Source organism: Coenobita brevimanus, chromosome 29, assembly GCF_032717465.1.
Source record: "Coenobita brevimanus isolate Jiangsu-jjx chromosome 29, ASM3271746v2, whole genome shotgun sequence".
Taxonomy (NCBI): domain Eukaryota; kingdom Metazoa; phylum Arthropoda; class Malacostraca; order Decapoda; family Coenobitidae; genus Coenobita; species Coenobita brevimanus.
The window spans coordinates 29,523,490-29,547,518 of record NC_136982.1 but is presented as its reverse complement, the minus strand read 5'-3'; the positions used below and the strand labels follow the sequence as shown (position 1 = coordinate 29,547,518).

At 42.3% G+C, this 24,029-nt stretch overlaps 1 protein-coding gene across 1 annotated transcript in view; it reads right to left on the bottom strand.

Moving 5' to 3' along the window:
* Positions 1-386: 386 nt before the first annotated feature.
* Positions 387-24,029, bottom strand: part of LOC145394996 (uncharacterized) — a 268,730-nt gene continuing 245,087 nt past the window's right edge. Inside the window, exons 8-9 of the mRNA XM_080268741.1 lie at positions 1,341-1,503; positions 387-515 (exon numbers count right to left, since the gene is read on the bottom strand). Of these exons, the coding sequence (XP_080124867.1) occupies positions 387-515; positions 1,341-1,503 (292 nt within the window). The remainder of the gene's footprint in view (positions 516-1,340; positions 1,504-24,029) is intronic.

Sequence of the window (24,029 nt, the reverse complement as noted above, 5' to 3'; positions counted from 1 at the left end):
GTATGTTTCCATGCCCCAGAGAATAACCTCCATAATGCATAAGGCACACTCAGATGGCTCCCGGCCATGGAAGCAATAATCATTCCAGGGAAAATCAAAGAAGTACTGCCTGAGGGCCTCCCAATCCGCAGCTCCAAAGTACCACAGTCGATGTTTCTTTGCAGGGTCCACAGGCCATACCAGAACGATAGTGGCACTACAGTATGTATGCTTACTTCTTCCTAAAGTAACTCTACAATGAGTGAAAAGTCTAATGGCTTCCTGTAACCTTGGAAACCATTGACAATGCTGGATGGTAACCATATAACCAAATACCAGGGTGATGTATAGCCATGTGATGCTCTTGTTAACTGGGTGGAGACAAAAATGTGGCATCCATCCAGGAACTAAAGCTCCACACTCTTCCCTGTACCTTGCCACAGTGAGGCGCTGTCCACTGCATTGGATGGCCCTGCTGGAGCAACTGCCTGCCTGTGGCTGATGGGGTCTGTTTGGCCAGACTCACTGGGATTATGCTACTACAACAACAATTATAACATATGTATGGAAAAAATTGTTATACTCTGGATCCATCCCTGTATTACAATAAGTAAAGCTGGAACAGGCTGTCCTCATATAAAACTACATCACATAAATATGTCTTATACAGCTGCTACACAATGAACATGTTACTCACTCAAAGTTCTTGTTGCACTATAAAACTGTTTTCATGTCAGGATGTAGTGGTTCTTTGTGCTTTTAACTTTTCCAGCACGAACCAAAATTCTCACTTACAGCAGAATTTTGTTTGCATGTATCCTACGGTTTTAAGTGAGAACTGAGTGGATTACCATCATCCTGAAAAATTTTCCCATTTTAGGATGGGATGAGATTGGATCCATTGGGCATGTAAAGAGGAAGTAGGAAAATGGCAGAAGTACCAATACCATGCTTGTGAAATGGTATAAATGCTGATTCATACATCATTTAAGTCCTAAGCTTTTTTCTTTTTTTTCCTCGGTGGGTGCCCACCATTCACCCACTTGATGTAAAGCTACCTTCAGGCACTTCTACCTTAAGTAACAAAACATGATTTCTTGTAGCCCAGGAAACAATATGTTAGGCGATAACCATATAACCAAACAGATCCTTCGTGGACTGATGGGTTAAGGCATTACAACTGAATGTGGCCCATAAACTTTTACATCCAAAGGTTGTTTGATAACTCTTGCTCATGTAATGCTACTCTGTGAAAAGTGAGTGTCCCCTACACTGCTGACTGGATAATAAATGATATATATATTTTACATACTGTATACACTTTCCATACACCTGGCAAACAGTCAGTTCAAAACACTTACAGCTTCAATAACCTTCTTGTAGTTGCATGCGATGAAGTCGTCAATGACCACAATTTGTTCAGTGAATTGGTTGATCTCCGAAGTAAGGCGGGTGAGCTCATCTTCCATGTCTTGACATGCTATCTCATCCTCAGTTCGGTTTCGCCGACTCTCCTCCAGGGTCCTGTGTTGGGTCACGTGGAGTCATGGTTACGTAACATTATCACTCTAACCTTTTTTCCACCTAAGGATGAAGTATGGAAAAACATACAAGTAAGTGATGAATGGGAAGGAATTCAGGTCACTAGTAATGGAAATGAAACCTCTCCACATCCTGACCTGTGATGATTGCTATTATCAGAGCTTTGTAGGTCTCATGTAGAGCTGCCTTCAGGTGACCCTACACCAGTTGACAAGCCAAATGGTTTCTTTGGCCCAGGAAATACTGGATGGTAATCCTACAGCCACTGAATGAACAAATGGCTGACTAGTGACTTACGGTACTGCACCTGGACATGGCCCAGTAATGGTTTCAGTCCAAGGGATAGTTGGCATTTGTTGCTCACACATTGCTGTTCAGGGAAAAGCAATTTGGCATTCATTTTGAATATGTATACTAAGTAGCCTAGCCCTGGGTCCCTACACACCTGATGGGACAATAAAGGTTTGGATAATGGATAAATTGATGGATGAACAAAATTTTCTGGTCTCTTCCACATAATTCAGATTCTTCCAAGACCTCTTGTTACATGATAAATGATATTTGGACAAATTATAGATGAGTGTTGTGGATGGACAAGAACTGCTGGTCATTTTATACACAAGAGACTTGATAATGGAATAAATTAACAAGTTACACATGAATGATTTGGTAAAGAAAGAAAAGTGATGGATGATTTATAATATAGTGGGAAAAGGAATGAACCACAATCATCACCATCATCATCATAACTTTCTTTTTTCTCCTACCTATGGATGGGGTGAGGTAAGGCCCATAAACAAGTTAAGAGAAAGTACAAAAGAGAGTGAACTAACAACAACATACAAAGTAAAATGGGCCAGACTCACTCACACGCCATTCAAGCTCACAAAATCCGAACTCCACTGGTATAACTTTACTTAACCAAGCTCATTATCATTACCACTGACACTTTGTTTCCCCGTGTAACACCCCCCCCACCCCCCCAAACAGCAGAAAGTCAAGATAGAACCACTTCTAGACAACTTTTTCATCATATACCTCTCACTCTCATAGTTGCTATCTTCCTCTTCCCTCTCTCTTTCCAATGTACTGTTCCATTACCTTCCTCCATTCTGCAAATGGTCAGTATCTTTCAACATTACCCTCACTCTCACTTCAGAAAACTTTCTTTGACACCCTATCTATGTGGATTTTTATTATGATGTATCTAAAACATCTCAATGTATCTTTTTATCCAGTAACAGTTAATTTCACATCTCACTATTGCCCTTTCTTTCCATTCCACAATGCTCATAAATCTCCCTGGAGGGAAGAAAACCACGAGGTAGAATGAAGATGACTTGGGCTGAAGTTCAGCAAGGAGATCTCCAGGACGGGGAATTAAGCAGAGAATGGATCAACATCATAATAAATGGAAAGCTATCAAGTCAAAAGACTTGCACATACTGTACTAGCATTGTCAGTGGTCCCTAAATGCAGCTACACATGAAAAGCCGAGGACAAGATGGAGAAAGAGGGTGCTGAGGTACAGTGAACTCTCACATTTGGCGAATTCACTTTTGGCGATGGGATGGGATTGTACACAAAACTCTAATTTGGCGACAGAAATCTCACATTTGGTGAGTTGTTTATAATAAAAATATACTGTAACTGTATTCTATAATTTTATGCCAATTAATTTCAACAATTTTTTTTATTAATCTAAATTAATTTCAACAAAATTGAGTTTGTATTGTGAAATTCAAGTCTCGTCTTCTCAACCCTCTTGAAGTTTCGAGACATCTTTGTTTACACTTCTCTGCCAGCCACCATCACGTGCGGTACACTCTCTGCCAACCACCATCACGTGTGCAGCATTTTGTCTGTGTTTTATTGTGAGTCCTACCTGTGCTGAGGACTTGAGAGCACATAATGGCTGATGAAACACAGAAAGGTGGAATGTATGACCATGGCCGACCACCAAATTGCCCAGATGTGAAGAAAGGGCCAAAACGTAAGTACAGAGTTCGGAAGAAATTCAACAAGTACACTTTGCAGGACAAAGAGAAAGTTATCAAGCTGTTAGATTTGGGCCAGAAACACAGTTATGTGTGTTTATCACATGATTTACATCCAGTCATGTTATAATGTAGGTGGAAAATCAGTCCAGTCATGCATGCCCAGAAACAGTTTATTTTTTTCTCCCATTAGTTATTCAGTTCAGATTTGGCAAATTCCAGTTTGGCGAGTTTTTTTTTACACCTATTACTCGCCAAATGTGAGAGTTCACTGTACAGCATATATGAATGTAGTGTGAGACAGAGGAAGGGCAGCCTGATGGCAGAGGACACTGCAACATGAAGACAATCTGTTCATGGCCATCCCTCTGGAATCAAAGGGTTCAGCTACAGATTATTTTTTTTGACACCATTACACACCATTTCAAATAACTATGGAAATATTTTTTTGCATTACAGCAATCTTACCACCTCCTCTGAGTCAATGATACATACATAAAGTTGCATCTGTAAAACCTACCAGCCTTGGACTAATTATTGTGAGATTAGATATCATGGACATTTGTAATTCCTTTACCAGACATATATATATGGTAAATAAATCTCTGTCATGTAGGAATCAATTAGATCAATCCAAAGTCTGAGAGGATGTAGCCAAGCAATTAGTACTGTGTACTGTACTTTATTGAATCTCTAGCATACCCAACCCATCTTCTTTTCTCACCCAACAATACGTGAAGCAGGATCCAACAAGCAAGAAAAGAGAAAAGCATGAGAGTGGGAGAACTAATCAAAAGCATACCCAGTGAAATGGACCACACACTCATTCATTCATCCTTCAAGTTTCTTTTCCCTATTCATTTGTAAAGGTTCGAACATGCATGGATGCTTTGGCCTTGGTCGCCTAATGGCAGATCTCCATGCTGCTTGATCTCTAGTTGCCTCTCTATTTAGTCCCTTATCCCTAAAGTCACACACTACAACCATGACCCAGGTTTTTATTGCTCGCCTTTAGCAAGGTGAGACAATAGTGTGTGTGTGTGTGTGTGTGTGTGTGTGTGTGTGTGTGTGTGTGTGTGTGTGTGTGTTTACCAACCTAGCTGTGATTTACAGGAAAGGAGCTATTCTCGTACTGTCCTATCTCCATAACTACTAATGTCTAGCTTGGTTTTGAAATTATGAATATCCTTGGCATTTATCACCTCTTTATCCAGGTTATACCATGCTTCAATAGTTCTGTAAAGGATACTGTATATCTTGATGTCTCTCTTGCATGTGGTCCTTTTTAACTTTTTTCCATTACTCTTTGTTTCTCTTTCGTCCCACAATATCAGGTCCTCCCTGTCAAGCTTCTCCATTCCCTTGGATACTCTGTACATATTAATCAGATCTTCCCTTATGCTCCTTTTTTCTAGGGTTGGGAGATTTAGTCTCAACAGTCTTTCTTCATACAGTAATTCTCTCCAGCCAGCACCATCTTCGTTGCTGCTCTTTGTGTTCTTTCAATCCTTCTTATATCCTTCTTTTTATGTGGTGACCATACCACTGCTGCATATTCCAGCCTCGGGCAATAATTGATACAATTAACTTTTTTACAATCTCTTCGTCCAGGTAAGTAAACGCAACTCTTATGTTTCTCAAAAAGTTATATGAATCTCTGGTGATCTTGATTCTGTGATTTTCCAGTGAAAGGTTGTCTGAAAACAGTACCCTTATGTCTTTAGTTTTACTAATCCATGTGTTCCCATCCATTCATCCATCATCCAATCCAATGTCGCCCCACAGAGGAGCATAGGAACCTGGAGCTATGCAAGTTGGTCCTGACATTAAGATGAATAACCTGCCTTACTCATCCCTGAGTATTACGTGAGCAATAAACCCCAACCACCCCTTGGATATAAACATACACAGGCTCAATCTGACTGGAGCACCTTAATTATCCACTAAACCACCAGGTGCCATAATTTGGTTATATGGTTACCACCCAGTGTAGTAAATGGTTTCCTTGTGTAAAGAAAACCATTTGGCTTGTCACTCTGTGTAGAGTCACCCATAGGTAGAAGGAAGAGGAAAGAAAGGCAGAAGAGGAAGTGTAATGTCACCTGTAGGCAGAAGAAAGAGGGAGGAATGACGGAAAGAAAGACAGACTGTCTGTCTCTTACTACTCTTTTCAAATTCCATTACTTTATATTTCTTTGCATTAAACTGCATTTCCCACCTTTGACTCCAATCAAATATCTTACCAAGGTCCATTTACAGTCTTCCTCTTTTTTTTTTCTATCTATCTATCTATCTATAGACCCAACGCCCTAATCCCACGCAGGGTGGCCGCAGACAAAATGCCTCCAAGTCGCTCTGTCACCCACTATTTGATTACCCTCCCCCCAACTAACCCCCCTCCCTCATATACCTCTCAACTCCATCCCTCCACCTCATCCTTGGTCTTCCCTCCCTCTCCCTCCCTCCACCTCACCTACGTACACCCTCTTGATCAGTCTTTCATTCTCCATTCTCTCCACATGTCCAAACCACCTCAGTGTATTTCTCCTAATCTTCTCAACCACATCCACATCCACTCCACAGTGTTCTTTCACTTTTTCATTTGCCAACCTGTCCCTCCATGTCACTTCACATGCTCCTCTCAAGTAACTCATTTCCACTGCTCTCACTCTTGACTTGTTCTCCTCTAGTCCATGCCTCGCTTCCATACGTCAGGGTAGGGATCACAATACTATCATGCAGTGACTTCTTAACTTCCATACTCATCTCCCTATTTCTCATCACTGCTTTCAGTGGACCAATAACCTTCCTTCCCTGCTGTACCCTTTCAAGCACTTCATCCCCAAAACTTCCATCTTTACTCATCACACTACCCCAATACTTGAATGCACTCACATTCTCCATATCCTCACCAACCAACCTCACTGTGCATTCTGTGACTTCATTCTTCTCAAACACCATAACCTTACTCTTGTTTACATTAACTTTCAGATTCCTCTTCCTACACACACTCCCAAATTCATTCACCAAACCTTGCAACTCCCATTCATCTTCACCCAACAATACCGTTTCATTAGCAAACAGCAACACCGGAATCTTCCACATCTCACCCTCATTCATTAGAGCCACCCCCACATCCACTGCCCTACCTTACACCTACTTCACAACCCCAGCCATGGAGACATCACACGTCCCTGTTTCAGTCCTACATTTAGATCAAAGAACTCAGCTCACCATCCACTCACATGGTAGCCCTAGCTCCTTCGTACATACTCTTCACAGCACTCAACAATTTCCCCTCCACTCCATATATTCTCAATACCTTCCACATACCTTGCCTATCTATTCTGTCATAAGCTTTCTCCAAATCCATGAAGGCAGCATACACTTTCTTTCCCTTCTCTAGATACCTCTCCACTAAACATCTTAGAACAAATATCTGATCTACACACCCTTTTCCCTTCATAAATCCCTCTTGTTCTTCTCCAACTAGTTCCTCTGTTATATGCCTAACCCAATCAATGAGTATTCTACCAGTCACACTAAGAAGGCAAATACCCCTATGGTCACCACATACTTCTCTCTCCCCTTTTCCTTTGTATAAAGGAACAATTATACCTGATTTCCAGTCCTCTGGAACCCTTCCCTCTTCCCAAGCCAATCTACACAACTTCCATATCCACTCCACAACAATCTCACCCCCATACTTCAGCATTTCACCACACAGTCCATCAATTCCTGGGGCCTTTCTCATCTTGATCTTCATTGCTTTCACTACTTCCGCCCTACTGATCTCTTCCTCCCTCCTCTCATCTCTTCTTCTCCCAGCCATTCCCCAACCACTTACATTCGCACTGCTCTCACTCTCTACATACAACAAATCCTCAAAGTGCTCCTTCCATCTCCTCAATTTCTCTCTCTTCTCCACCAACAATCTATTATTCCCATCCTTTACTCCCCTACTATTTCCACTTTCACACTGTCTTCCTTTCTATACCTCCTTCCAGAACAATTTCTTACTCTCCCTCCATTTCACACTCGGATTCCTCCCAAACTCTTCATCCGAGTTCTTTTTACTCTCCTTCACCACTCTCATCACCTCCCTTCTCCTGCTTACATATACCTCTCTCTTCTCTCTCTCATCTTCTCCCCTACCTCTACTTGCTAGCCATTCACTATATGCCTTCTACTTTTGTTACACAGCTCGTTTCACCTCATCATTCCACCATGCTGTCCCCTTGACACCGCTGCATCTCCTCCTCACTCAACAAACCACCTCACACGCTGCGCCTATCTCTTCCGTGAATATCTTACATACTTCTTCCACCCCTTCCATCTGCTCGAACTCATACCTTCCCAATGTTTCTTCCACTATGCTCTTAAACTCTGCCATTTTCTCACTATCTTGCAACTTCTCCACTCTTCTCACAGGAGCTGTTTCCTCCTGTCTTCACCCATTTTCTTTTCAGCCTTACCTTGGCCATCACTAAGTGATGGTCTGAGACTCCATTCCCCTACCACCTCCACACTCTTGCATCCAAAACTTGTCTTCTCATTCGCTCATCCACACACACGTAATCTATCATTGCCTTTCGTTCAACAAGTTCGACATCCATCCTCCTCATTACACTCCATGTATACCTGTGGATCATCTTATGCTGAAAGAAGGTGTTGGCTATTGCCAACCCCTTACCAGCACTTTCCTTAATAGTTTAGTGTCATCTGGAAATAAACTTATATAACTATCTATTCCTTCCACCATATCATTTACATAAACCAAGAACACGACTGGTGCCAAAACAGTCGCTTGAGGTACACCACTAATTGCTTTACACCACTTCAACTGCTGGGCCTTTATGAATGTTCTCATCTCCCTATCCTCCAAAAAATCTTTTATCCACTTTTGTAAAGCTCCTTTTAACCCATAAAAAATGGGTCTCCACATGTGCTGTCCGAGGGTATTAGAGCCAAAAAGACGGGTGTCAGCATATGAGGCGCTGAGTTCATTACCGGGCTAAGCGCCAAAACTACAAAATGCTAGAAAATGCATTTAAAGTCTGACGACCTTAAAACTTTGATATCTTGGTATCTGCTTGTGTTATTTTGATGTGTGTTTTTTTAAAATGTAGCTTATGGTATTTCCTTTATTGCAATAACCTCTATTTTGCGCTATCTGTCATTAATCATGATGATATCGTGTGAAGAAGGATAATAATGCCCCCCATTGCCTGACCGATCGGCTAAGAAAATATTTTGATCCTACTAATTACTACAGAAATATATCATAAGAGGCCAATAATATATTAGCATAATGTTCCAAGAATGTCATACTGTGGAATAAAATCAAAGTTCTATGACATAAGTATTATTATTTTCACAATAATAGCAATTTAAAGGTCAGAAACTTTTGTGCATGTTTTTCTTGAGGTTTTTAACCACCAATAAACACGAGCCACATCACAAACATCAAGAAAAACACAATAAATTATTATATTCCTGATAATAATAAAAAAATAAGACAGTATTCAATGTATGAGGACATTATTAGAAAACCCCTGTAACCTGGATGATAAAAAATAAAAAAGAACCCATAACCTGAATTAAAAAACACACACACACACACACACAGTTATGGGTTCCAGTAACTTCACAAACACAATGGCAATAATAATGATTGTAATAATGGTTAAAAAATCTTATAATAGAAATGAGACAGCACACACAAGGCAGGTGAGAGAACAATACTGTCCCTTCTCTCCCCTCAGCAGCTGCTGGTAGGAGTAGTGGCAGGCATCAGCTTATTGGCTAGCTGCAGTGCAACCCAACTATCTGATTGGCCAGCTTCAAGGGGGGGTAAGAAAAGGGGCTGGGGTACAGCCTGGTAATGCTCTCACATTCACTTCAACACCACAGGGAGTCAACATAAGGAACAAAGGACAGACTGAACTCATTGGAAAAGTGACCATACAGCTGGCAGAATTCTGGACCCAGTCGCCTGCCCTAAGCACTAGTGCGAAGCCAGACTTTTTTTTTTTTTTTTGCTGTGTGGCATGACAGCGCAACACACGTCTACTTAACCAGGATTCTGACCCTTTTGTAGGTTGTTTCTCAGCACATTTTTACTTCTAGCAAATAAAGGGACGGTTTAGCTACTTGTTGGTGCATGTAGGTGCTTGGTGGCCATTTTGGCCCTTAGCCCAGTAATGAACTCAGCGCCTCATATACGGTCATGCCCCCTCCACATCCCCAAACCCACCCCCACCCCCCTACCACCACACCCACATACCACCCTCAACCCACCCCCCACCATCCCCCCACTACCCCTACCCCAACCGCTAAACCCCCACCAAATCCCAACACCCCCTCACTACCCCCTACCACCCCTAACCCCAACCCTCCCACCAACCCCACCCTCAACCCCTCATGCCCCCCACAACCCCCCATACCCCAACCACCCCCCACTCCCCCAATCCCCCCCCACAACCCTCCACCCCCTATCCCATACCTCTATCACCCATCCCCTACCCCCATCATCCCTAACCCACTACTCCCTCCCCTCACCTCCCCCCACCTCCCAAACCACCTCACCCCTCCAACCGCCACAGCCACCCCCATCTCCTACCCACCTCCCACTTCTCACTTCCCACCCCAACCCATAACTCCCCACCCCCACTCTATCCTCCACACCCACACCCACCTCCCCCAACTACCCAGGCCCCCCATCCCACCCTACCACCCTTCCAACTCCCACCACCATCCCCCACACCCCCTCCAACCATATCGCACCAGCTGATTGTAATACCCATCTTGAGAGTACGTTGAAACATTCCAATGCCCGTCTTTTAGGGGTTAAACCTCCTATGTGTTCGAGTTTCCACAACAATCTCCTGTGTGGTCTATCTATCTATCTATCGCCAGATGCCATCAAATGCTTTCTTTAGGTCCAAAAAGACACAATCAATCCATCCATCCCTCTCTTGCGTGCCGTCTATCACTCTTGAGTAAAAGCTTAGTAGGTCAGCATTACATGACCTTCCTTTTCTGAAACCAAATTGACGATCTGTTATTGTATTAGATCCTCCCAGGTATCTGATCCAACGGTCTTTCACTATGATCTCACAAATTTTTGCTACAACACTGGTTAGTGATACCAGCAAACAATTAATTCAGTGGCTCTTCCTTGTTCCCTCCATATATATGGGGATCATATTTGCTCTTTTCCAATCCCGAGGGACTTCACTTTTTGTTAGTGAGTTCATAATGATGTCATGTACCCTTCCTCCTAGTTCCTCTACACTTTTATTATCCAGTTAGACATTCCATTTGGTCCCAGTGCTTTCCTAACATCTTGTTTTTTCATTAATTGCACTGTTTCTTGTATATCTACTTGCATTTCATCCCGCACTAAGTCCTTGGGTCTATCAGTATTATCACTAAATTCACTGTCTCATGTGAAAACAGTTTCAAAACATTTATTCACCACTTCTGCCTGTGCACCTGGATCCTCATAAATGACACCATGTACAGTACTTTCAATTTGTATATCCTTTCCTTGTTTTTTAAACTTTCCATTTACATTCCTGTAAACCAGGAAATCTTTTACAATGCTGGGTGGTAACCTCATGACCAACCAACACGTGTTCCCTACGTGACAACAAACGGGTTGGCGGAGGGTTTGTGCCCCTCCCTAGAAAACAATTACCATATTTCGTGGGGTATAAGATGCACTTTTTGTCTCAAAATTGCCTTCATATATCCCCATGTGTCCTGGAGGCCAAACTAGACAGGTTCGCTTGGCTCCATTTAGAAGAACCTCTTATACAGATGATCATCTCACTGCTTGGCAGTCACAAGTATTTTCTTGAGTATAAAGACCTTTGATTAATTGTAAAAAGTTACATTAACTTGTGTATATACTCAGATTTTACGATTAGGAACACCCAGGTTCAAGAACAGAAGACTCAGGGTTTATTTACAACCGGCCATGTGATGGTCTAGTGGTTTAGTGGTATTAGCTCTTTAGCAATTTAGCATCTAACATACACCCTACTCTAGCAGGCTAACATGATCATTGGTGAACTCCCTCCTAACCTTCTGAAATGCAGTGAAGATCACTTTGCTTGCCATCCACTCAGTAACTAGTAAGGGAATCATTTTGGAGATGTTGGCTAGCATGACTGCTGAGTAATTCACATGACTGCTGAGTAATTACAACAGATGTCTGTCCCACAGGAAAATTCCATAACCCTTGTTAGGCTGGCTTCTCTTACGGATATTTTGTCTCATTCGAGACAAGAATATCATAGAAGGAAACAGTCTTAAATTACTGTTAGTGAAAAATGGAAAAAACAACTGCAACATTAAACACTACTGCCTGAAATTACAGCATTTTAGCAGTTTAGCATCTAGTGTTCCCCCTACTCTGAGAAGTTAACATGATCAATTGCAAACTTCCTGCTAACCTTCGGAAAGGCAATCATGATCACTTCACTTGCCATCCATGTACTATCTTGCAAGGGAATCATATTGGAGATGTTGGCTTGCATGACTACTGAGTCATTATAACAAACGTCTGCCACATATGGAAATTCAATAACCCTTGTTAGGCTGGCTTAACTTACTGATATTTTGTTTCATTCAAGACAAGAATATCACAGAAGGAAACAGTCTTATATTAACATTAGTGAAAAATGGGAAAAACAGTTGCAACATTAAATAATACTGCCTGAAATTACAGCATTTTAGCGGATTAGCAATTAACCCCTAAAACACGGCCATGGACAGCCGACCCCCCCCCCCCGTGTGGCGGGGTTATCGCGGTCTGAGTACCTGTAGGAAAATATTAGCCAAAAATCAGAGATTAACCCTAGAACATTATACTTGGTACGGCAGATAGTACTTACATTCAGCTTTCTCCAGAGACAGGTGTTGAGCCTTCGTGGACTACCCAAGGACTTGTGGAGACTTGCAAAGTTGGGTAACAAAATCTTCACTTTCACACCTCCAGCATCCCGGTTTCCCCTCTACCACAGCCTCATTCTGTCACAGTAAACTTTATACTACAACGTACAGGTAGTTTGGAATCCGTATTTGTACAATAAGCACTGAAAATAAGGCTAAAATCAACGGAGCGTACGGCCGACATGCAGCGCGGTGGCGGTCTTCCCGTCACTCAACAAACATTTCCATTTTCACAGCTAAAAACACGTATACTACATTATTTTCAATCATAGTACTTCCCAAAAGACCACCGCGGCGCGCTTTTATTCTGCCTTACGCCCGTCACTTTATTCTCGTTCCTGTCAGCTGCTCGCACTGACTCGGAAGAGCTAGAACTCGCCATAATGTCACTTTGAAAGCCTGCGGTAAACTGACGCTAAACAGGGGAAAACCGCATGAAAAAAAGCTAGTGTGACAACTGGGGAAACAAGCGTTTCCTATTAGCATAAACTGCTTGTGAGAGGAGAGCGCAGATTTACAGTTCTGAGCAGTCAGCGCTCTGCCATATATCACAGCCAGGCTGGCCGGGCCGTGGTGGTGGGGGGGAGGGGGGAAAAATGCGATACTTGGCAACAACGGAGGTCAGTAGTACAAAGGTCAAGTATGCTAATTGTAGCTAAAGGGTGGCACTACTGATAGACAATACCAGCTGGAACATCCTTGCCCACGTTTATTCAAAATTAACTCAAATCGCAAACGCGACGATCCGCCGTTATGTCCTTTCTGGCGATCATCGCAAAAGCGACGCTCCGCATTTAATGGGTTAGGAACCTAGAGTTTACCCAGTTGGAAGTTAACGCGATCACTGGTGAACTGACTGCTAACCTTCTGAAAGGCAATCATGATCATTTCACTTGCCATCCACTCACTAACTAGCAAGGCAATCATAATGGAGAGAGGTTGGCTTGCGAGACTGCTGAGTCATTATAAAAGACATTGGTCTATCCATCTATCTATCTATTGCCAGATGCCTCAATCCCGTTTGGGGTGGCCACAAACAAATCGCCTCCAAGTCGCCCTGTCCCCCACCATTTCACTGCCCTGCTCCCAACTCACACCCCCCTCTCTCATATACCTTTCCACCCCATCCCTCAATCTCATCCCACATGGAAATTCGATCACCCCATGTCAGGCTGGCTTCTCTCACTGGTATTTTGTTTCATTCAAGACAAGAGTGTTGTAAATGGAAACAGTCTTATGTTACTTGTCAAGAAAAACAGGAAAAACAATGGGGGACTTTCAGAGTGCTGAGTCATTCCAACCTCGGTCCTACGCTAATCTTTCGCTGGTTGCCATGCTTGTAATAGCCTTGGATTATTGTACTCCAGTGTCTAACAGTGAGATATAGTAATGGCATATGCCACTGGAGTTACTAAAATATTACCCAGAAAAATCATAACCAATAAGAATGATCTCCATTATTTTCATAATTTTATAATTTATGATCGCAGACTCAATACCGAAGCGTCAGGCTGTCACAACTACACTTAGCATAAATTTTATTTGGTTTGCTGGACATTGTAGCCGATCTCTCATATATATACTAACCCTTTAACCGCGGGCATTGTTTTGCCCCGACTGGCCTCTCCCGCGGGGGTTCCAGCCAAAATGTAAACAAACTTTAAACCTTTATAACTCTGCACAGAATAAATCTAGAGCGAAAAATGAGGTACCATTAGAAAGTACTAACCTTTGGCTTTGCAATGAAGTAGGTTTCATGATTTCGTTGACTATCACTGGATGGGCAGTGCCATTAGAAGTGAGCGATCTAAAATCACTATTTTTCGCTCACACACCATTACCAAATGCCAACCTCAATCTGATAATAATACTATAAACATATATGAACACTGCACATACGATAAACACCCACTCTGTGTTCACTGAGGCAGGTAAAAGGCACTGTAATTGCCCGCACTTCACTGCCACATCAGCGGTGTTGTAATCACTATTTTTCGCTCACACACCATTACCAAATGCCGACCTCATTCTGATAATAATACTATAAACATATATGAACACTGCACATACGATAAACACCCACTCTGTGTTCACTGAGGCAGGTAAAAGGCACTGTAATTGCCCGCACTTCACTGTCACATCAGCGGTGTTGTAATCACTATTTTTCGCTCACACACCATTACCAAATGCCAACCTCATTCTGATAATAATAATATAAACATATATGAACACTGCACATACGATAAACACCCACTCTGTGTTCACTGAGGCAGGTAAAAGGCACTGTAATTGCCCGGACTTCACTGCCACATCATCAGTGGTCACTCACACAGCTGGACAGATACTGATGCGTGTTTGGTCAGGGGTGGGGTGGGGGGCCCAGGGGGTGGGAGGTGGGGGGCCCAGGGGGTGGGAGGTGGGGGCCCGTGGGGGGAGGAGGGAGGTGGGGGTCGGCTGGAGTGAAAGAACTTAATAGCTACTCTCCCTTGAAACAATTGGCGCACGGAAAAAACGCGTGGTATTCAAAATATTCACAAACATTCGAGAATGACACCCGCGGTTTGGTCCAGTTTTTGCAATGTCATTCTGGGATGATACCCGCGGTTAAAGGGTTAAGGCCTTACTATTATACATTATTAACATCAACTTTCGTACTAACAGTCCCTGTATTGTATGAAATTTAATATTTTGTAAATTTAAGAATTTAACATATCGCCAAGAGACTCGTGCATGCGCAGTAAAGGGACAGTCCTGAATGGGAGAACATCCCATACTCAATGTTTACCAAAGACCAGTGCATGCTTTGTCCGTCCAGTGTTAATGTTTGAGAATGAACTATACTGAATTAAAGGGATTAAGTGCGATAACTCAAATTCAGAGGCTGCCTAATCAAATCAGGGACTACTTATTAGCCTTCATTATTATCCATATCCTAGTACTGTAACGTCAAGATTCAAAACTCGTTCACTGTAGAGAGAGAGAGAGAGAGAGAGATTTATCCTTTTTCTATCAGCTGATGTACAGAGGGAATTAATGGCTTGCATTGGTGCACCAGAGAGAAAAAAAATGTCTAGTTACTTTTATTACTAGTGCTATTACTTTGCTGGTAGGCTACCCTTTAATTTGTATTTAGGACGAAATTACATTACATGGCCGAGTTGTAACTGTTTAATAGACATCTCAGCAAAAAGTCTCCTATGACTTATGTAAACAGATGTCATGTGGAGGTATTTGGCAAATATTTTCAGAAAACTAGGGCTATGACAAGCTTCAAGAAAGCACTATTCTTACTCAAAAAGATTATACGAATGTAGATATGAAGGCCAACTGCATTGAACTCATCAGTAACACAACAAAATGACTGTGTAAGGGATTGCCAGATGGAAGCCCAATGTACGCATATGCAAAATAGCCAATCAAAAGTATTCAATCATGGGTGAGATATTTTTTATCAACGAGTATTTTAGGTGGAGGCGCTCACCATCCACAGACTCAATGTAGTGCTGCTCTCGGGTGTCTGCCCTGTTCTCTCTTCCATCCTTCTTTCCTTCCATCTTCATACTTTCCTCGTCTTTCTGCCTGCGGGTGACTTTACATTCCCTCTTCTCTTTCATTCCTTCATTCTTCCCTCTTCCTTCTGCCCATGGGTGACTCTACACTGAGTGACAAGCCAAATGGTTTCCTGTACACCAGGAAACCATTTACTACGCTGGGTGGTAACCATAAAACCAAATTTTGGCACCTGGTGGTTTAGTGGGTAATTACTATGCTCCAATCGGATTGAGCCGGTGAAGGTTTATATCCATGGGGTGGTTGGGGTTTACTGCTCATGTAATGCCACTCAGGGATGAGTGAGGCTGGTCACTCTCATCTTAAATGTCAGGACCAACTGTCTAGCCCCGGGCTCCTACGCTCTTCATGGATTGGATAATGGATGGATGGATAGAGTATTTTAGTGACTTTAGTGGTCTGTAGTGTTGCTAACTCTTGTAAGTTTATCCAGACATATAGAACAGTCACAACAGTTATGTTACTTTTCAGGTCTAGGACCGAGTTTTGGCTTACCAGCTACGTAGCAGACAACACCTGAAAGTCCCTCATTGTAACATTAAACAGTACTGCCTGAAGTTACAACTACACTGTTTTTCAGCAGTGACTGGAGTACTTTAGCAGTGCTGAATCAGGGATCAGCCACTTACAGTACTATGTTATGAAAATGGGATAAAAGTTACTAAGCGGATATTACAATATCTGAAATTAGCTGTGCCAGATGGGCATTCACAGCAGCGTCTGCCATTTTTGTTGCATTCACAGTTGACAAAGCAATAAGAGCAATCGATCCCGTTCACCCTCTACCTCACTGCTGATCAGAGTGATCAAACTGTTTGCCCTCTGCCTCACTGCTGCCCTAGCAAAGCTATCATAATCAGTGAAAGTGAATGCAACCCAATGCTGTATGCGTGGGTGTGGGTGTGAGTGTAGAGTGGGTGTACTTAATGAGGGAGGAGTGGGTGAAGTTCAAGTCGAGCACAGTGATAACCGCTTGTCATAGCCCTTCAATCCAGTAATGTATTTTGTAGGGTACTTTATTCATGCTTGCCAGATGGTTCAGGAAACATCATACACTGAAGAGGTTAGTGTGGGCTGAATCAAATGCCCCTAGTTTGAAAAGTTTCGCTAATCGCTTGTCTATCTATCTATCTATTGCCAGACGCCTCAATCCCGTTTGGGGTGGCCACAAACAAATCGCCTCCAAGTCGCCCTGTCCCCTGCCATTTCACTGCCCTGCTCCCAACTCACACCCCCCTCTCTCATATACCTCTCCACCCCATCCCTCCATCTCATCCTCGGCCTCCCCCTCCCTCTCTCCCCCTCCACCTCACTCATATACACTCTCTTCGTCAGTCTTTCACCCTCCATCCTCTCCACATGGCCAAACCACCTCAGTGTATTCCTCATAACGCTTCCTATCACATCCACATCCACACCACAACGTTCCTAATCGCTTGTACTCAATAAAAACATTTGCATTAACAATAATAGAGAATAATTGTGCAGTACGCTGGTTAGCTCATGTTTGGCAGCTTCTTTGACTAAACTGTTAGAATAAAACAGGATAAGAAAGAAGGCTCTTCCTCGCTTACCTAACCTTTCAGCTGAAACTGGCAAAAAATGGAGGCAGGGACACAAGACTTTGATATAATGTTTAATAAGTATTGTGTGTAGGAGAGTTGGGTAGTAAAATGAATGTCTGAGTAACTATCTGTATACATCTAGTCCTCTGTCTGATATTCACCTCGGCATTTCCAGTGCAGAACTGTTCTGATATTTGATAAAGAGGCTGCATTTCTCTTGCACTGTCCCTAGAGCTGTCACTTACCATAAAATGGTACAGCAACTGGGAGACAGCAGTGTCATGACGGCATAACAATGGACGTTTAAATGTTTTCACGAAATTCTATGTTTTGAGGTGAATGACTGTTTTTAGTAAATTGTATACAGTTAAGAATGTTTTGTTAATTTTTGGTGTTGCGAGGCAAATGGCACTGTCAGGGAGGGAATGTTATTGAGAAGAGAGTAGAGAGAGCTATACGCCTTGTTCCCAAAAACCTTGCCATATTGCACTTCAGGTGTAAAATATTTTAATTTGCTTTTGTTTAGTGTGTATATAAAGGCGCTACATTCATTTTATTATTACTATTAGTAGTAGTAGTAGTAGTATTGTGGAGGTATTCAGAGATTAGTGAGAATGCATCATTAGCTGAGCAGAAAAGACTCATGCCATATTTCATTTGACTTGTTTAAGGATATTTTTTCAGTTTAGGAAATAAATGTGTTGTCTGTACGTAATGAGACATCAGGAGCAAGTTACAGTAGTCTCACATCACACTGAACAGAGATCGAGTGTGGGAAAATACCATAACACTAGTTTAGGAAATGAATGTGTTGTCTGTACGTAATGAGACATCAGGAGCAAGTTACAGTAGTCTCACATCACACTGAACAGAGATCGAGTGTGGGAAAATACCATAACACTGGAGGTGTGGGGCACGAATCTGACTAGAATGGGGTACTTTTAGGGTAAATAAAATGCTGTAAACGTTCCTTGTAATTGATTTTTGAAAATCTGTTTGTGCTGTCTGTGACTGTAATATACAATGCATGCAGGCCTTTGAAAACATACAGGCATTTGATTTGGAGACAAAGTGTATTCCTTCATTTAATGGCCTATATATTTTCTTAAATGAATGAAAGAACGGTTTTTATTGAGTTTTTTAGTTTTAAGTTCATTTCATGAAAAATAATACTTATCTCTACATACTGATACATATATATTGTACTTTAATGGAGATGACCATTACGTCTCAAATTATTGTACAAGAGGAATCGGATAGTTCGGACTTCATAAACATAGTGTTAAGATGGTGTCATGGTACGAAGTAACTTTTTGTAAGGAAGTTGTTTGTTTGTTTTCTTGTCTTGTGCCCTTCTTTTACATAAAAATAAAGAATCCAAACAAATATACATTACTGAATAGAGAATCTGAAAGTTGGACATCATAAAGTGCTAAGAGGGTGTCATGGAATGCAGTAACAATTTGTATGGAAGGGGTTGTTTGCTTTCTTGTCTTGTGCCCTTCTTTTACATAAAAATAAAGAATCCAAACAAATATACATTACTGAATAGAGAATCTGAAAGTTGGACATCATAAAGTGTTAAGAGGGTGTCATGGAATGCAGTAACAATTTGTATGGAAGGGGTTGTTTGTTTTCTTGTCTTGTACCCTGCTTTACATAAAAATAAAAAAAAACAAAGGCAGATATACAGTACTGAACAGAGATTCTGAAAGTCATATCAAGCAACCTTTCTGTAGTCTAGGTCAAGACATACTTTTTTCTCAGAACAACCCTTCCAGAATTAGGGCATGTCTTTCACACTGCAGTGTCTAATATGCCGCAAAATACGGTAACTGAAAATATGAACAAGAAGCCTCAGAGCAGGACTGACCGACAGGTTACGACTAAGGACTGAACAAAGAATATGGTACAGACTGCCCCATGGAATGTAAGAGGTGTGAACGATCAGGTGAGAGAGAGAGAGAGAGAGAACTGTCCAGGTGCTTGAGGGTGCGAAAGTGGATGTATGTGGAATAACTGGGACAAAATGGAGAGGTGAGACTGTGAGAGAATGGGAGTATGGATGGAGTATATGTGCAGGAGTAGGAGAGAATGAAAGGGGAAAAGAAGGAGTTTGTACTGTTGTGTGCAACAGATGGAAGGAGAATGGATCAGTTGGTTCATGGATTGTATGGGTAAGACTGAAAGTTGGACTACAAATGTGGGCGATTGTGTGTGTATGTGCGCCAGCGCAAGATCATGCAAGCAGAGTGAAAGAAATGTGGAAGATTGCATGGAAAAGTCTGAAAGGAATGAGAGAGTGTTTCTGATTGGAGATATGAATGGAAAAGTAGAGGATGTGAAGGTGGATGGAGTAGATGATGAGTGGGGCGTGCCTGCAGAAGTGGATGGGAATGGCAGTGCTTTGTTGGACATTTCTGCAGGGAGGGGGTTGGTGATAGCCAATACCTTCTTGAAACATAAAATGTTCCACAGGTATACGTGACGAGTGATGAGAAGTTTGGGTGGTGAACTGAATGAATGGAAGGCAATGACTGATTATGTGTGTGGATGACAGAATAAGAATGTGTGTAATGGATGCATGAGCATACAGAAGTTGGGGGGAGTGGACTTTCTGACCACCACTTGGTAGTGATGGTGAAAGTCAAGGTTCAAATGCAATGGATGAGTAGGAGAAGGGAAGGACAGGAGGAAGTACTGTAGTCCAAACGAGGAGGGTAGAGAGATTGCATGCAGATGGGAAAAAGGCAAATACAATAAAGAAGCAGGGGAGCAGTTGGGAAAATATGTTTGGGGGCAGATGCACATGGAAAGTGTGTGGCATGATATTCACTAAAGAAAATGTAAGGTGGTGTGTGGAGTGAAGAGAAGACAAATCAAGGTGCAAGGAACAACATGGTGGAATGAAGAGGTGAAGCAGGCTGCGGCACAAAAGAAGAAAGCATATAGTGAGGGGATGAGAAAAAGGGGCATGGAGAAGTTGAATGACAGAAGAGAGAGTTATATGTAGAGTGGAAGACAGAGGTGAAAAGATTAGTACGAGAGAGTAAGAAGAGAGTGGATGCAGAATTTGGAAGGAATTTGAGTGTCAAGTGAAGAGAATGTAAGAAAATGTTCTGGAAAGAGGTAAAGAGAGTTAGACTGGGTGATAAAAGAAGTAAGTCAGGGAGTGAAAGATAAAAATGGTAGACTGCTAATGGAGAAGGGAGAAAAACTGAACAAACACAGAGAACACTTTAAGGAAATGTTGAACATGGAGACTGAGAGCAATGCAAGCATAATTGGCTGGGGAATGGCTGGAAGAAGGAAGGAGGTAAGAAGAGAGCAAGAAATCATTAGGATGGAAGCAGTGGAAGCAATGAAAAATGTCAAAATGAGGAAAGCCTCTGGAACTGATGGACTGTGTGATGAAATGCTGAAGCATGGGGGAGAGACAGTAGTAGAATGGATATGGGAGATGCACAAACTGGCCTGGGAGAAGAGTAGAGTCCCGGAGGACTGGAAGTCAGGTATAACTATTCCCCTGTACAAAGGAAATGGGGAAAAAGAAGTGTGTGGTAATCTTCTTAGCGTAACAGGAAAAGTATATGGTTGGAAACTTATTGACATAGTGAGGGAAACACTAGAGGAATTAGTTGGAGAACAGGGAGGTTTTATGAAGGGAAGAGGTTGTGTGGATCAGATATTCATTCTTAGGTCTTTTGTGGAAAAGTTTCTAGAGAGGGGAAAGAAGTTGTATGATGCCTTCATGGATTTGGAGACAGCATATGACAGGATAGATAGACAATGAATGTGGAATGTATTAATAATATATGGAGTAAATGGGAAGCTGTTCAATGTCATGAAGAATATGCATGACAGTGCTAAGGCTGCAGTGCACGTAGATAGTGAAGAGTGAAATTTTCTGTTTGAATGTTGGATTGAAACAGGGATGTGTCATATCTCCATGGTTGTTCAATCTGTATATAGATGGGATTTTAAAAGAGATACAAGGTAGGGCAGTGGATGCTGAAGTGACCCTAATGAGAGAGGGCAGTGTTCGGAAACTTCCTGTACTGTTGTTTGCATATAATACTGTTTTGTTAACTGAAAATGAAGGGGAACTGCAAGGCTTCGTGAATGAGCTGGGGAGTGTGTAAGACACAGAATCTTAAGGTAAATGTAGGGAAGAGTAAAGTTATGGTCTTTAAGAGATGTGAAGTCAGCGAATGTACAGTGAGGGTGGATGAGGAGGAAATGGAAAATGTGAGTGCATTTAAGTACTTGGGTAGTGTGATGAGTAAGGATGGAGGTTTGGAGGGTGAAATGCTTGAAAGGGTACAACAAGGAAAAAAGGTTGCTGGTTCCTTGAAAGCAGTGATAAGAAACAGGGAAGTGAGCATCGAGGTGAAAAAGTTACTACATGACAGTATTGTGATACAAATTCTAATGTATGGAAGCGAAGCTTGGACCTTGTTGGAGGGACAGAAGTCAAAAGTGAGAGCAGTGGAAATGAGTTATTTGAGAGGAGCATGTGGTGTGGATGTGGATGTTGTTGGAAGCATTAGGAGAAAGACACTGAGGTGGTTTAGCCATGTGCAGAGGATGGAGAGTGAGAGACTGATGAGAAGAGTGTATGTAAGTTAGGTGGAGGGGGGGAGAGGGAAGGGGAGGTCAAGAATGAGATGGAGGAATGGAGTGGAGAGGTTTATGTGAGAGGGGAGGTGTGAGCTGGAAGCAGGGCGGTGAATTGGCAGGGGACAGGGCGACATGGAGGTGATTTGTTTGTGGCCACCCCTTACAGGATTATGGTGTCTGGCGATAGAAAGACAGATAGATAGATTTATTGTTTATGCATTATTTTCTTCGTGTCTAGCATTATATTGGATATTCCCATGTGTGTTCTGATCTATCTATTGCCAGACGCCTGGGGGTAGGGCGGTTTTTCAAGAATACTCCCCCAGTATCCCTGCTTGTCGTAAAGGGCGACTAAAAGGGTTGGCGGAGGGTTAGTGCCCCTCCCCAGAAAACAATTAACTAAAAAAACAAACAAGTGTGTTCTGATGTCTATTGTAAATAGCTTAACCCTTTAACCGCGGGTGTCATTCCAGAATGACATTGCAAAAACTGGACCAAACCGCGGGTGTCATTCTCGAATGTTTGTGAATATTTTGAAAACCCCGCGTTTTTTCCGTGCGCCAATTGTTTCAAGGGAGAGTAGTTATTAAGTTCTTTCACTCCAGCCGACCTCCACCTCCCTCCCCCCCCCTGGGGCCCCACCTCCCACCCCCTGGGCCCCCCACCCTACCCCGGACCAAACACGCATCAGTATCTGTCCAGCTGTGTGAGTGACAACACTGCTGATGTGGAAGTGAAGTGCAGGCAATTGCAGTGCCTTTTACCTGCCTCAGTGAACACAGAGTGGGTGTTTATCGTATGTGCAGTGTTCATATATGTTTATAGTATTATTATCAGAATGAGGTTGGCATTTGGTAATGGTGTGTGAGCGAAAAATAGTGATTACAACACCGCTGATATGGCAGTGAAGTGCGGGCAATTACAGTGCCTTTTACCTGCCTCAGTGAACACAGAGTGGGTGTTTATCGTATGTGCAGTGTTCATATATGTTTATAGTATTATTATCAGAATGAGGTTGGCATTTGGTAATGGTGTGTGAGCGAAAAATAGTGATTACAACACCGCTGATGTGGCAGTGAAGTGCGGGTAATGACAGTGCCTTTTACCTGCCTCAGTGAACACAGAGTGGGTGTTTATCGTATGTGCAGTGTTCATATATGTTTATAGTATTATTATCAGAATGAGGCTGGCATTTGGTAATGGTATGAGCGAAGGTAATGGTGTGTGAGCGAAAAATAGTGATTTTAGATCTCTCACTTCTAATGGCACTGCCCATCCAGTGATAGTCAACGAAATCATGAAACCTACATCATTGCAAAGCCGAAGGTTAGTACTTTCTAATGGTACCTTATTTTTCGCTCTAGATTTATTCTGTGCAGAGTTACTGAAAGTGACAGTGATATACAGTGATGCGACAGTGACGTGCTTTACCAATAATTGTATAATGGATAATGTAGTAATAAGGGATATTTTGCCTAGAAAAAAATGTAAATATTGGCCAGTATAATAAGTGATATTGTAATAAGAGAATCTGCGGCACTTGTGTAATTCTGTGATGCGACAGTGACGCAATAGAGTAATAAGTGCAGTGTAAATATAATGTATATTGCCCAGATCATATGTAAAATAATATTAGAAGTTAGAAATAATGAAAAGATCGCCCGAAACGTCAGTGAGCGGGTGACGCCGCAGTGAAGTGAGGCGAGCCGCAGTGAAGTGCGGGCGCAGCCGCAGTGAAGTGCCTTTTACCTACCTCAGTGAACACAGAGTGGGTGTTTATCGTATGTGCAGTGTT